The sequence below is a fragment of the Apus apus genome, chromosome 6 (genome assembly GCF_020740795.1).
Source record: "Apus apus isolate bApuApu2 chromosome 6, bApuApu2.pri.cur, whole genome shotgun sequence".
In the NCBI taxonomy this organism is placed as follows: Eukaryota; Metazoa; Chordata; class Aves; order Apodiformes; family Apodidae; genus Apus; species Apus apus.
The window spans coordinates 10,391,872-10,405,107 of NC_067287.1; the positions used below are offsets into that span (position 1 = coordinate 10,391,872).

Consider the following 13,236-nt stretch of genomic DNA (forward strand, 5'->3'; position numbering starts at 1 on the left):
TCAGTGAAGGGAATCTGTCCCCTCGGGAAACAAGAGCTTGTTGTTCTTTCAGCAGATGATCACCAACTCCATCCATTTCACTTTGACAATGTAAGGCAGTATTGCTTACAGAGGGAGGGAAGGTGGGAAATAAACAGTTAATCCCTTTGCATGAGGGCTGTGAATATGTTTACATGAGTATTTACAAGCACATGGCTGTTTCTAAGTGAGTCTCTCTCTTCCCTGTCTGTAGCATATCAGCTCATCACTGTGGTGATCGCGGCCGCAGGAGGGGGACTTCTGCTTGTCATGGGCATAGCACTGATTGTCACCTGCTGCCGGTAGGTGCTGTCACCAGCCCTGGCTCGAGTGACATCCTTGCAGTGTGTTACACCACACTTAGTGCTCCACACGTGAACCCTGAAGAACCAAAACATAGGTGAAGACACAGGACAGCAAAGCACGTGGGTTCATCAAAGATACTGAAGTACTGCATTGGGCTTTCATTTGGGGCATAGCTTTTTATTTATTTTTTTTCTTTTTCCCCAGCAAACAGGTTAAAAAAATTGAACTGGGTGTCTCTTAAGGATGTGCCTGGCAATCATATCCTCTAAGGTTGGAGAGGCAGAGGAGTCCTTTGCACTCAAAGCTGAAGGCAGCCAGTGAGCAGTCTCCAAACAGCATGCTAAGTAAGAAGGAGAAGTTTAGGCAACAGGAGGGGTTACTGGCCATTCCTCAAGTGATGTTTGAGTGTATTTAAGACTATTTTCCTTTATGGATAAGTCCTGCACATACTCTCATTCAGTGTTTCTCTCCTTCTAAGGTGCACACACGCATGTACACACATAGTTGCCATACCAGCAGGTAGCTTTGGACTAGAAGCAAGATGTGCTGCCAAGGAAGCTTTGCATCTACATATCATGAAAAGGGCTGCTTTGCAGCAATACCCTCTCTCTCCCTTTCCAGCCCCCAAATCTAGGATTGTGAAGCTCTCTGGTTAAAGTCAGTAGGTGGATTTATCAGTAGCATAGATGTGGCAGTGGTTTGGTTGACACAGTGGTGTCCACTTGTTCCTCTGTGTTTTGAACCAGAGGGATGCAAGTAAGACCCAGCCTGGAGGTGTGATGGCCAGTACACCTCCAGGCTCCAGAGCGCCAGTCTTTGCAGGGGTGGACTGATCTTCCCACGAGTCCTGCCCTTTGACAGGTTATGTGACTTCCTGGAGGGTACTCTGCTTTGAACTTGAAGTGTCACCAAAGTCCACTCCTATGATGTGGTAGTCATGTGGAGGCATTGGGTGTCATTCAGACTGGTCCCTTGCAGGTCTTCCTTCTTAGGAATTAACATAGTGCCTAGAGGTGCTGTAGTTAAGCTCTTGAGGACTTGAACAATATGGGGGACTCCCATACAGCTTGCTTTTTTCCTAGATTTTAATTATTTTTTCATTAACTCAGGTGAAGATGCACATTTTTAGGAAACAATGGGCCTGTGTTGAAACAGGAGAGGCTCAAACTGAATGTAGGGGAAAAACTCCTTCACTGAGAGGACAGCAGGGAAGTAGAACAGGTTGCTCAGAGAGATTATGCTATCTCCTTTCTTGGAGATTTAAAATCTCACCAGATAATGCCCTGAGTAGCATGACCTAATAACTGATTTTGTCTCAGAGTAGAAGATTTGACCGTAGCCTTTTGGAGGTGATCTTTGTTCCCAGTCAAGGTTCATACCATGAAATAAGTCTCCTGAGATCACGTCAGAAGTGCATACAAGATAGCAGGATAAGCTGTATGTTTTCACAATCCTTCATTCTTTTATAAACAGGAAGAATAAAAATGACATAAGTAAACTCATTTTCAAGAGTGGAGATTTCCAGATGTCACCGTATGCTGAATATCCAAAGAACCCCCGAGCACAGGAGTGGGGCAGAGAGACCATCGAGATGCAGGAGAATGGAAGCACCAAGAACCTGTTGCAGATGACAGATGTGTATTATTCGGTATCTATCCATAGCCTGACTATTAGTCATTTGTGCCTGATTCAGGAAAGACACATTCAGTTTTCTTTTTTTTTTTTTTTTTTTGGAAATACAGATCCCTTTCCTGCAAAAATAAAAAGGCAAAGCAAATTGCTTCCATAGACTGCAAGGCACTGGGAGTCCTATGCTATTACCTGTGGTGAATATCACAGACAGAAGTCATTAGGAAGAGTGCTAGGAAAATGGTTAAGAACAAAAAGCCCAATCCTAGAGCAGAGAAGGAAAGTTAAAGCTTTTGGACAGACTTCTAGCGATCCCTGTAGGTAGTTTTCTCCCTTCCACCCTCACTGGTGATGCTGGAATTTGAGACCTCTGCCTGAGAGACTTCACCCCAAGATGGGAAGGTGCTGGTCACTGAGGGCCCCTCTTTTCTTCCACTCCTCCCCTCTCCAGGGTACAGACTCCTTCATGCAGCAGGAAGGGTGCATAAGGAGCATCCCTTTGGCTCTGAGGGAAGAAGTGATGGAGGAGTGGTAGGCTGTGAAGGGCACAGAAAGGCACAACACCTGCCGTCATGGTTGGTACCATCAGCTAATGTCTGTATCCAGGGCTGTGATACTGGTGTATCATCTGTCACTAATCTACAGCAACATACTGGGTGTACTTAAGGTGTGTGGGGGTTACTCATGGGAGTGAATGTTGCAGGATTTCACCCAAATCACACATTCTGGGCTCCTGCTTTCCATAGCAAGAGAGCAGTGATCGATACTGTTTTTCTGGCTTGTATTTTAAGTTTTCCAGTAAGCAAGTTTACTGGGTTGCACAGCATGAAGGGACATAATCCTCCTTCCTGCTTCCAGTAAGACTGAGAGATTTGAAAATGAAAATGCTTTTCTTAAGCCTTTTTTTGACTTCTATTATGCTGGCAACTAGAAAGGGAAGCTTTTTAGCTAGCAGTAGGTGATGGGGCTTTGCATGGATCTGCTCTGTAACAGATGAACCAGGTGGCTTGATGTTATTTTCTGGGTGAAAGGAGTCTTAGTCTTAGACATCAAAGTTCCTCAACAAAGTGTCCCCAGGAGATTTACTTAATTAAGAGAAGGGAAGAAAAAGGAAGGTCAGGTCACTTTGTATTTGACATATAATTCATGTGCCTGTGTTGGGAGAGTAGGTACCTATCATTAATGGGGAGAGAAGTGCTTCCAGGTAATACTCAAAGAAGGAAGCTAACTTGGATTTTTCTAGAAGCATTTCCTTTAAGGATCTCTCTGGGACCATATCCTTTTCATGAGGGTTGTTTCAATGTCTGAGCTCATCAGCGCAGTTCTCTCGGATTAAAAATTAACTGCATTTCAACTGCACTTGGTGGAGTCAGGTAAACTTCAAGTCTGCTAATTGGCAAGATGTCAAAACTAGATTGCATCAGAATAATTCCTTCAGGCAATGGATAACTCCCACTACAAAAATAATTCCAGGTTACAGAGATCATTAGTGATCCCATTGTTCCTTCTAGCTACTGAAATAACTGCTGGGAAAGGTGGTAAGGCTATGCCTGAAGAAGGATTTGAGTGTGAAAATAAGATCTATTTATTTATTTATTTATTTATTTATTGCTATTACAGCCAACGGGACTGAGAAATCCTGAACTGGAAAGAAATGGACTTTATCCTCCCTACACTGGTTTGCCTGGATCTCGACATTCATGCATCTACCCCGGACAATACAATCCATCCTTCATTAGTGATGAAACCAGAAGAAGAGACTATTTTTAGTGAGGAGTGGAGAGGGAGTGGAAGATTGACACAGTTTTGTGGCCCTTAATCCCCAGGTACAATCTCTCCTGGGCAGTTCTGCCCACATCATTCTTACTCTTCCCATCTAACAGAAAGGACATTGAACTCCATGCCAAGCATCGCTGCCCTGAGGAGCAGTTATATCTGCTGAGCAGCAGAGAGAAGGAGGAGGGAACAGCTCAAGGTGCGCAGCATTAGAAGACCCAGATGGAAGTTAACATGTGTGCTCTGGATTTGTTCTGTGCTGCTTCTTCATTCTTTACGCTACATGGCAAGCATGGATCAGTACAGGAAGATAAACTGTGCCCAGCACTCTGCATTGAATACCACTAGGGAGTGTTTTGTTTACAGATCTTGTTCACTGTTGACTGTGCTTGTCATCTTCGCCAGCCTTCACATAGATTCACTGTGCAACTGCTTTTGGTAGGGCAAATTTGTCCACTCCCTTTTATGTTGCTGCATTGCTTTCTGCTTTGTACATGACAGGGAAGCTGGCTTGTTCTCTGGCCTTCATCTTTCTATTGGTAGAAGTTCTCCAGATGGTTGAGTCCTTGCTGAAGCCTGGTGCCTGGCAGTGTTGGCTGAATTCATGGGTTGATTGTCTCCAAGGAGTACAGGAAAGTTAGACATACTACTGCAATTTTAACAGAAAAAAAAAGACACAGTTGATCCTATGTGCCACTTTGAAAACCTGCTGTATGTAGGGGAGAGTCTGAGTATGTTGTTTTGTCTGCCACTGTTGTTCAGATGTGATGCCACCTCATAGTGCTTCCCTAGAGGGTCTTATGGGGCTCTGTTTCCCTGCAGGGATTTAAATACCTGTGGAAACAGTAATGTTAAATCATTCCTCACAGGAAAGAAAAAGATGAGCTGGGAATTCAGTGTGTTCATTATAAGGAATCTGGGAAGGAACAATAATGCTATAGCCCTGGCTGGGCAGTGGAACCTGAGCTCCGGACACTGCAAGAAAGACATAATTTTTAAGCCTCCACAGCCCACCTGGATTTTTGTAGGAGCTGTGGACGCTTTAATTACATCAAAACGTAAGGCAACTGCAGTCAGTTGCATTTAAGGGAGAGAAAACCATGATGCTTTCAATCCTAGTGAAGCAAAGATCACTTTATCTTGAAGTGTTTTGCTTTCTACCATCCTAGTTTCGAGTGATTCAGACCAGGCAGGTTTCTTCACCTAGGTGTGTTAATTCATATCAATCACCTCATAAAAAGCTGAAGAATGCAAATTATTCCATGTATCTCCAAATATGAGATTGAAAGCTCAAGGACTGTATTCTGACCTGAGCTGGGTGTTGAAAGAGATCTTATTAATGAAGGATATTTACCACTTATCTTTACTGCAGTCATCCAAACCCTGTCCAGATACAGGGTCCAGATACAGACCTCTCCTCTGAATGTGACTGTGCTTTTAATTCAAGGTGGCTGCTTATATGAGGATATCAAATTACAGAATTCCTTAGCCATTAACCCACCATCTCTGTTGTGTATACACAAGAAGCCAGTTTCAGTGAAGGGCACATACCCTCTGATATTCCCTTCTCCTCTGCTGAGCTTGAAAGGACACAGTGCTTACAAGTAAGTTCATGAGGTAGCTCAGTTCACTGGAGGACTAAGGACCATGGGATGTGTCCCCCAGAATGCCTAACCCCAGTAGGAACAGCAGTTTAGAGGCTGATGTGTTGTGGGGTTGCTCACTGTAGGCAAACCTGGGGTGATGCTCCATCAGGGAGCAGGTATCGGTGTCCTAGAGATGATGTGAGTTCCCAGATCTTTTCCCAGCACTTTGAGGGCTGTTGTGTTCACTAACTCCTGGTCTGTATCTCACAGCAAATTGCAAGGGATTTGAGTGGAAATGAGATGGGGCTATTCCTAATTGAGATCACACTAAGTTCATTTCTTAATGATCTTCAAATTCTTCTTAATGCTGTATCTGGAGTGAAAGGGTCTCAGTAAACCCAGAAGGATTTTCTGAGTGAGGACTGTAAAACATGACTTTTTGCAAATGAAAGAACTTAATTGCTCTGAAGTTTTCTCTCTGCCAGACCAGGTAAGCATTCAGAAATTTCTTACAAGAATATCTGTTGCAGTTCCTCTTAGCTTTGGTAAGAAAGAAGTCATGGAGCCACAGTGTGCTTTGCCAGTTTATGACAGTTATTTTACAGCAATTATTTACTACCACATCCCAGCAGCAACAGGCTGGCCTGGTGTGGCAGGGATGTGACCTGTTTCTATGCAGCTTGCCTCTGTTAAAGCTGTCATTGGGATCCTATCTGTCTGCTTCCATCTCTGCCATAAACTAAGCACCTGCTGACAATGGAGTGGGATTTGTCACTCCTGTTGGTTGTGAGAAGGGTCTTCACATGCCCTCAAGCCCACTTTCAAATGTGAATGCCTCCCTGTTGAATACCTAACTCCCCATAGGATGTCTAAATTACCACAGCTTATTTCTCAAACTATTTAGATTACTTTTAGCTACCCCAAATTGCAATTTTTGAGCACACTGGATGTTTTTGCCATGGGAAATTGCTCTCTGCTCTCCAAGAGGATAAGACAGAAGTGGCATGTTTCTTGTAAGGAGGATGCAAGTGGTTCAGCCAGATATGAGGAAAGGAAGAAAAATTACACCAATGCAGCAAAGAAATCTGCTCTTGCTCCTGGCAGCTGTGAAATCTAGGGGAGCTGTCAGCAAGGGCCCATGGGCAGTTGTTTGGGTGTATTTTTCATCAACTTTGGAAAAATGCTAAGTCTGTTGTTTGACAGGAAAAGATACGGGAAGCACGCATTGCTGCTGTGGTACTCTGCCAATCATGCTGACAAAAGCCCCTTACCCCCAGAAACACCCCCGGCAGCCAGCCTAGGAGAGGCAGCCCCAGTGAACAAAACAGCAAAGCACAGATTTCAGGGATCATTCAGAAGGGAGGCTCGTACGCGTGGCCTTCCGGTGTCCCTGCCGTGTACTGCTGCTCATCCTGGCCAGCCCTCCCAGCTGCAGTGGAAAAGTCAGGGGCATTTTTCATACTGTTGAAACCTCACAGCACTGAATGAGGTTTCAGTCATATGAGGAAAAATCAGGGCAGGGGCATTTTGATGGCCTTTGCCCTCCACATAGAAAACATTAGGTAACATGGCAGCAATGAATCTCACTGCTGTTACAGCATTTCCCGTAAGTTCCTCTGTCACCATCATGTTCTGAGTCATCTGTCGTCACCAATATTCTACAAGGTATGTGCCTTCACACTGAGGGCTAGTAAAAGGCTTTAAAAATAGCAATAAATTGCAGCTAGAGAGGAGTGTTGGTCATCATGAAATCATTTCAGCTGGTTGCTTGCTGGGACCCGAGTGAACAGCACAGTGGGTTTGGACATTGCTTCAGACGTGCCAAGCACTTCCCCAGGACTTGATTCTAATGCTGGTCAATGGCCCTATCCGTTCCAAATCCAGCTGGACTTCTCATTCCCTCATTGTGATGTTTAATCTTTAGCTTTCTTCCTTAAATTAACCAGAACGGATGCATTTTACTTAAATGCTCTTCCTATGCTGACTAATGTTTTTTCCTCTTTACACCCAAAGGACCTAATCCAGCATCCATTATAGTAACTGGGGTAACTTTCCCATGGACTGTAATGAAGTGAGGTTTTTTGGCCTGAATTACTCCACCACCAGGGTCCCACTTGTGTAGTGCCTGCTTTCCTGTGGCTCTGTGTTCTACCTATTTCTGTGATACTGTTGCTGGCTTTCCATGTTGTATTTAATTTTTAAAAGTATACCTAACTACTGTAGCAGGACCTGTGTTACGTGAGATTGAACAGAACAGGTTCAAGATCTGAAACACTTTACTAAGAGAAAGAATGTGAATTTTGCATAGTTGTTTTACTGCTCAGCCAACCTGTTCTCTGTTGTATAAGACCTATGGATGTAGAGGTGCTTCCTGCAGTCACAGATAAGAACTCCTCTTCAGTTCACTCTCACTTGTCCCTTCAGAAATGAGGCAAGATCTCCCAGTTTCAGAAGGTGTATGCACTGTGTGCTTGTAAGATCTTGGAAGCTTTGCAAAGTGTATTTAATTCTTTATTCCCTTGAACAGTTGAAATTGAAAAGTAGGGCAGAAATCCATGAAGGGGTAAGAAATAACACAAAAAAACCCCAACCAACCAAAAAAAAAGAACCCCAAAAAGAAAATAAATTAATATTAATATGTTTTACAGAAGGTAATGTTTAAAGTGAGTGTGGCTTCTGTACTGTACGGTCATATGTGGAATGGCACCTCTTCTGCATCTTCTTTGTACTGCATGAGCGTAATATCCTGGTTGAGGGAAAACCTAGAAAGGGTGCCTGTTGTTCCTCAAAAGTAGTATGTAAATGCTAAGTCCCTTTGTCTGGTAAAATGCTAGAAGGGATGGGAGTTTTCTTTGGGTCAATGACTGCAGCAGGCAGCCTCCAGATCTGCAAAATCCTGTGTGGAAAAGTCCTGTGGAATACAGTACACACTGATCACTTCTCTTTAACAGTGCCATGGAATTCACCTGACATAAAAGGTCTCCAGTAAAATCTGCTAGGATGTGTTTACTATAAGAAAGGAAAGAAAACAAACCCAAAAACCCCAATAGAATTAATACTTACTAGTTTTTTTGGTCTTTTTGAAAGGAAATTCTGTTAAACTCAGTATTTGTTTTAAGCTCTGTTAAATCCTACATGATTTTCTCCTAACAGAAAGTCAAGCTTGGTGTGTAAAATCGTTATGGTTTATTTGAGCAGCTTCCATAATTGCAGTAGTAAAGCTCACCTTTTGTGAGGTCTATGTCAAAAGATAAGTTTTCAGCAATTGTTTGTGCTTCTTTTATGAACCTGAATGTAAACTGCTTTATGTTCTTAACATTGCTGTGTTTCCTTCCCTCTATCTCTATTGTTTGCTTCCAAGTTGCTGGGGTTCTGAGGACATTTTTCAAACCAGTATTATTTAAAGTTGTATCATATTTTCAGCCTCCACTAATCACACAGTACTGTAGTAGCAAAATATAATTTTTAAGGATTGGATTATTTTTATACCTGCATCCAATATTATTAAATCTGGCGTTCTAGTCAGTATTATAAAAGGATACAATAAAACTATGAATATTACTATGTCTGAGGTTTTTTAATTGTCTTCAACTTTTCTTGTAAAGAGTTGCCTGTGCAAATTTTAGATGTTTTTAATTAGAAGTGTAATCAGAAAATAAGAAATAGTCTAGTTCTTTTGTTCTTCTGGTGGTGCTTGGTCACTGAATAATTAAAATGAAAGGCAAAGAGGAAACATTTATGTTCTGTTAGTTGTGCTAAATGAACTTCTGCTCAGCTGAAATTTATGGTAGGATTAAGCAACTCCATTTAATTTTCATTTTTTCCTCAGTTTGATTTTTTTGTCCTGCTGGAGTCACAACAAAATTGGTGAAATAGTGTATTTGCATGTGTGAGTGCATGTTGGACGGGAGGAAAACCTCAGGAGAGGTTGGTGCAGCAGGCCTGTTGCAAAGGGAAAAGGACTGGACCTAACCACAGAGATCAGTCCTACCTCAGTAAGTGCCAACAGGGACTGTGAAGAATACACAGCTGAGTGTGACTCAGTGGAAGAAGGAGGATATCTGCAATCCAGATGAACAGAATGGCCAGCTGAGGCTATTGGGGAGAGGCGTGCTGTGGAAGAGCATTTGGAGCAAAGGCAGGTAGGTGACCATCTTGTCCTGTATGGTCCAGAGGAGTACAACAGCCAACTACGATAGCAATCAGATAGGACCAAGGTGGGATTCATCTGCTCTACCGAAAGTTAGGAGGCCAGTTTGAACCCATCATCTGGCTCCTCCAGTAGCCATGAAAAGAGACAACACTCTGCAGAGGGTAGCTCACCTCACGGTAAGATAATCCCTCAGCCTTGATAGCAGTGCCATGAGACCCTACACTGTCCTAGGTAAATTGACCACCACTCACAGAGAAATCGTTTATCCCAAAACTTCAGTCTATTTTCTACGGTGCTGTAGTGAAGAATTGTGTTACATGCCTGCTCCTTGTCTAGTAAGATGGGGGAAATGCAGGGGACAGTAGCCCAGTTAAATCCTGAGCCTCTGTTCATTTGAAAGAGAAAGCCTGTTAACAGTGCCTCAGTTTTGTTACTATTTCAAGTTGTATTTTCAGTGTGATGCTGGTGTCTTTTAAGGAAATTGGCAGTGCAAAAGAACTGATCCCAACATTGCCATGGCACTAGGTAAGAAACCTTCAGAGGTTGCCCAGGGAAATTGTGGTAGCCCCACTCCTGGAAGTGTTCAAGACCAGGTTGGATGGGGCTCTGAGCACCACGATCTGGTGGGAAGTGTCCTTGCCCATTCAGAGGGGTTGGAACTTGGATGATCTTTAAGGTTCCTTCCAATTCACACCATTCTATGATATGTTTTAACAGTCCTGCCCACTTCAGCCATCTTGGGAACCACCTGAGAAGAAGTTAAAGTGCATCTGCTTCCCCTGATTACAGGCAAATCTGTACATATAGCACCGATTTAGACCTTCTGGAGGTTGTTTTGGTGTTTTTTAACTTTTAGCTAACTACAATATATATTTCTACTTGTCTATGTAATATACAGTAGATGAACCAAATTTACATGAGATGGCAAAATACAGTAAGGAATAGGATAAAAAAATACACAGAATTATCCAGCTGATGCATGTGAAGAGCTATTAAGGACACTTGCTCCTACTTTAGCATATGTCTTCTGGCAGTGTGATTACCCCTTGATAACACATAGCTTACAGTTAAGTAATGAGGCTGCACAGGACTATGCACCTACTAGTAGATGAACAAGGCCTTTTACCTTTGGCACTTCTTTTTCCTGCCACAAAGATCAAGGCAAGAGAACAAGTACTTGTTCATTGTTAGATATAGAACAATTTTTATTGCATAGTAATAATTTGTCAGTGTTCTTGATTGCTTTATCTGAGCTTTGACGCACAATAGTGTGGTTTTACAGCTTCTAGACAGTTATTTAGTTATTTCTGCAAAGAAAGTTTTCCCAGTAGCTCCTTATAGGACATCACAACAGCTGTGGCTGTGCAAGTCTGGCTGGACTAACAGTCAACTATCTGTTGTCTAAATGTGTGCTGAATAACTTCATTAATAATTGCATTGGAGCTGCTGATCTTTCACTGAGATCGGTTTGCCTGGTTTTGCAATTCTCTGTATCTGTTCTCCTAAACCATCAAATATCTATTACTAATTCCCCCACAAATGGGCAAGCATTTGGGCACATAAAGCCTGTCACCCTCCTTCTCCCCAAAGAGAGCCTGTTGTGACCATGGTGTGTCACAAAATGGAACGGGAAGGGCAGGCAGAGACAAAAAAGATCTGGTACATGAAGGTGGATGTCTGTTCAGCCTATTATTTCCTGTAAGTACTGGTGCGTTTTTCATTGCAAATTACTCATGCTTCACCAACTGTGATTGTGGTAAACAAGGAAGAACCAGGTAAGATGGAAGTAACTCTGAAAACATAGGTAATGTGCCAGGTCCTGGTGTGCATTCACTGTAGCGGATGGTTTTAATGTGCAGGACTACACACTCAACCAGTAGAATGTGTAGCAGAGCTGCACTCTTTACACCTTCTGGAGACCTGACCCTCATTTTGAGTAGTGCTCTGGGAGGTTCATCTGGTCTTACACAGTCGCTTCACAGCCAACAGGGAGATTTTAAGACCTGGGATTAGCCTAGTTGCATCCTGGGGCAGCTTTGGAAAATCAGGACATATTATGGTGACTGAAGAGTCTCTTTATGGGAGATGGACATTGCCAAAGGTCTGGTGGCATACAGCTCTGCCAAAACCCCTCCACAGCCAGGTTTGTCTGCCTCTGCACACCCATTTCTAGCTGAAGCACATGCTGTGGCTCCTCAAACGGCTGGTGTCTGGGGGTGTTGGGTGTCTTGGGAGTCTCACAGTAGTCTTCTGTGAAGTGAAACTTCAGTAGTCTTCAGTACAGTAATACTTCAGCTTCATTTTCAGCTGTCCCTGCCCTGTGTGAGATGAAGCCGTCAGGGTGGTAGCGGCGTGAAGCAGAGGGCAGGCGCTGCCCAAGCAGGGATGTGCAGCGCTCTGGTGACAAACTTTTCCCAGGCATTGTCTTCCCTTTTACTCGCAGGTCTCTGGCAAAGGGGACTTTTAAGGAGGGCTCTGGAGGAACCCAAGGGCTGGGCTGGGTGACTGCTCAGTAACTCCCCACAGTACTGGCTCCTGAGGGATGGACTGGGCCTGGGCCTGGCACTGAACCCTCTCTTGGGAGGGGAGTGGCACACTGAGACCCCAGTGCTGGTGTCCCCTCACAGCTTGGGATTTCCCCACCCTGGGCGACCACACAGTTTGTCCACCATGGAGCTGCCTCAGGAGCTGTGGGGCAGTCCCAGGCTTCCATGGGGCAGGGCAGGTGGTAGTGTCTGGGGGTCACTGTGGGGGCTGGGGGTAGGTGTGGGGAGCAGGCTGCCCAGGGAGGGCTTTGGGGATGGAGGGGCAAAGAAAGCAAGAGACAAAACACTCCCTCTGCCCTGAGCAGATCCACGTGGCAGGGTGCAGAGGGATGAAGCCGCTCATTCCCTGTGCCAGCAGAGACACGCCCAACCGTTTCTGCTGTCTGTAAGTCACCACTGTTTCCTGGTTCGGTGCAAGTTTAAAGTTGAGGACAACCATAAGCGCAGGAATGACTCGATTGATACTTCTGCTCTTTCCCACACTCCTACGTACACGGAAAGCCACCCTTTGAATATATGAGATTAGTGTGTGAGGCTAATCTTGTTCTTAAAATAGCAGCTCGGAAGAAGACAGGTGAAGGAAACAGGCATTTAATACACAGAGCAGTTACTTCGCATTCAGGAACACGTTAATAACCTGCTAGCGTTGCTGGCAGTGGAGTTTCCCAGAGGAGATTAGCTCTACAGCCAGTAGGGCTGACTATGTGGGGGATACACTGAGGGGTTGCTTATCTTTCTTTGTCCATGTCTGATAATGACTGGGTAACCTGTGTGTATTTAATAGAAAGACTTTACTGGCAGCTGTGACAGGATACAGGGTCACTCAGGCCTTTGAAATGAGAGGAGGCACCTTTGCCTGAAAAGGAGGAACTGGAAACCATCATGGGCCATCTTAATTCTAATGGTCTCAAGCAGTCCATTTTAGTGGAGCTCAAAGTGGAAGAAACACACTGTTCAGCTTGAGGGCTCGGGCAGGTGGGGTACCTAAAAATGGGAGGGTTTGGGAAAACCAGTTCCTGCCTGCAGAGACCTTTTTTCCCCTCTTGGTTGCTATCTAGCAATTTTCAGAGGCTTCCTGGGATGTCATGTCAAAAAGTCTGTGTCTCTCACCAGTCTTCTTATGTCATAGGTGTGTTACCTGCTCCATGGCATTCTGGGCTACTTCCCATTTCTAGGTTTGCTGCAGGCTCCCTGATCCAGCCTCACCATCCCTGCCTCCAAA

General features: G+C 44.1%; 1 protein-coding gene across 5 annotated transcripts in view; it reads left to right on the forward strand.

Moving 5' to 3' along the window:
* HEG1 (heart development protein with EGF like domains 1) overlaps nucleotides 1–8,879 on the forward strand; it is a 55,458-nt gene extending 46,579 nt beyond the window's left edge. For 4 of the 5 annotated variants that reach the window (XM_051623107.1, XM_051623110.1, XM_051623108.1 and 1 more), the window contains exons 20-22: nucleotides 233–320; nucleotides 1,798–1,972; nucleotides 3,574–8,879. In XM_051623107.1, the coding sequence (XP_051479067.1) occupies nucleotides 233–320; nucleotides 1,798–1,972; nucleotides 3,574–3,723 (413 nt within the window). In that variant the 3' untranslated portion in view covers nucleotides 3,724–8,879. The remainder of the gene's footprint in view (nucleotides 1–232; nucleotides 321–1,797; nucleotides 1,973–3,573) is intronic. The other variant, XM_051623111.1, reaches the window with a different exon arrangement.
* The last annotated feature ends 4,357 nt before the right edge of the window (nucleotides 8,880–13,236 follow it).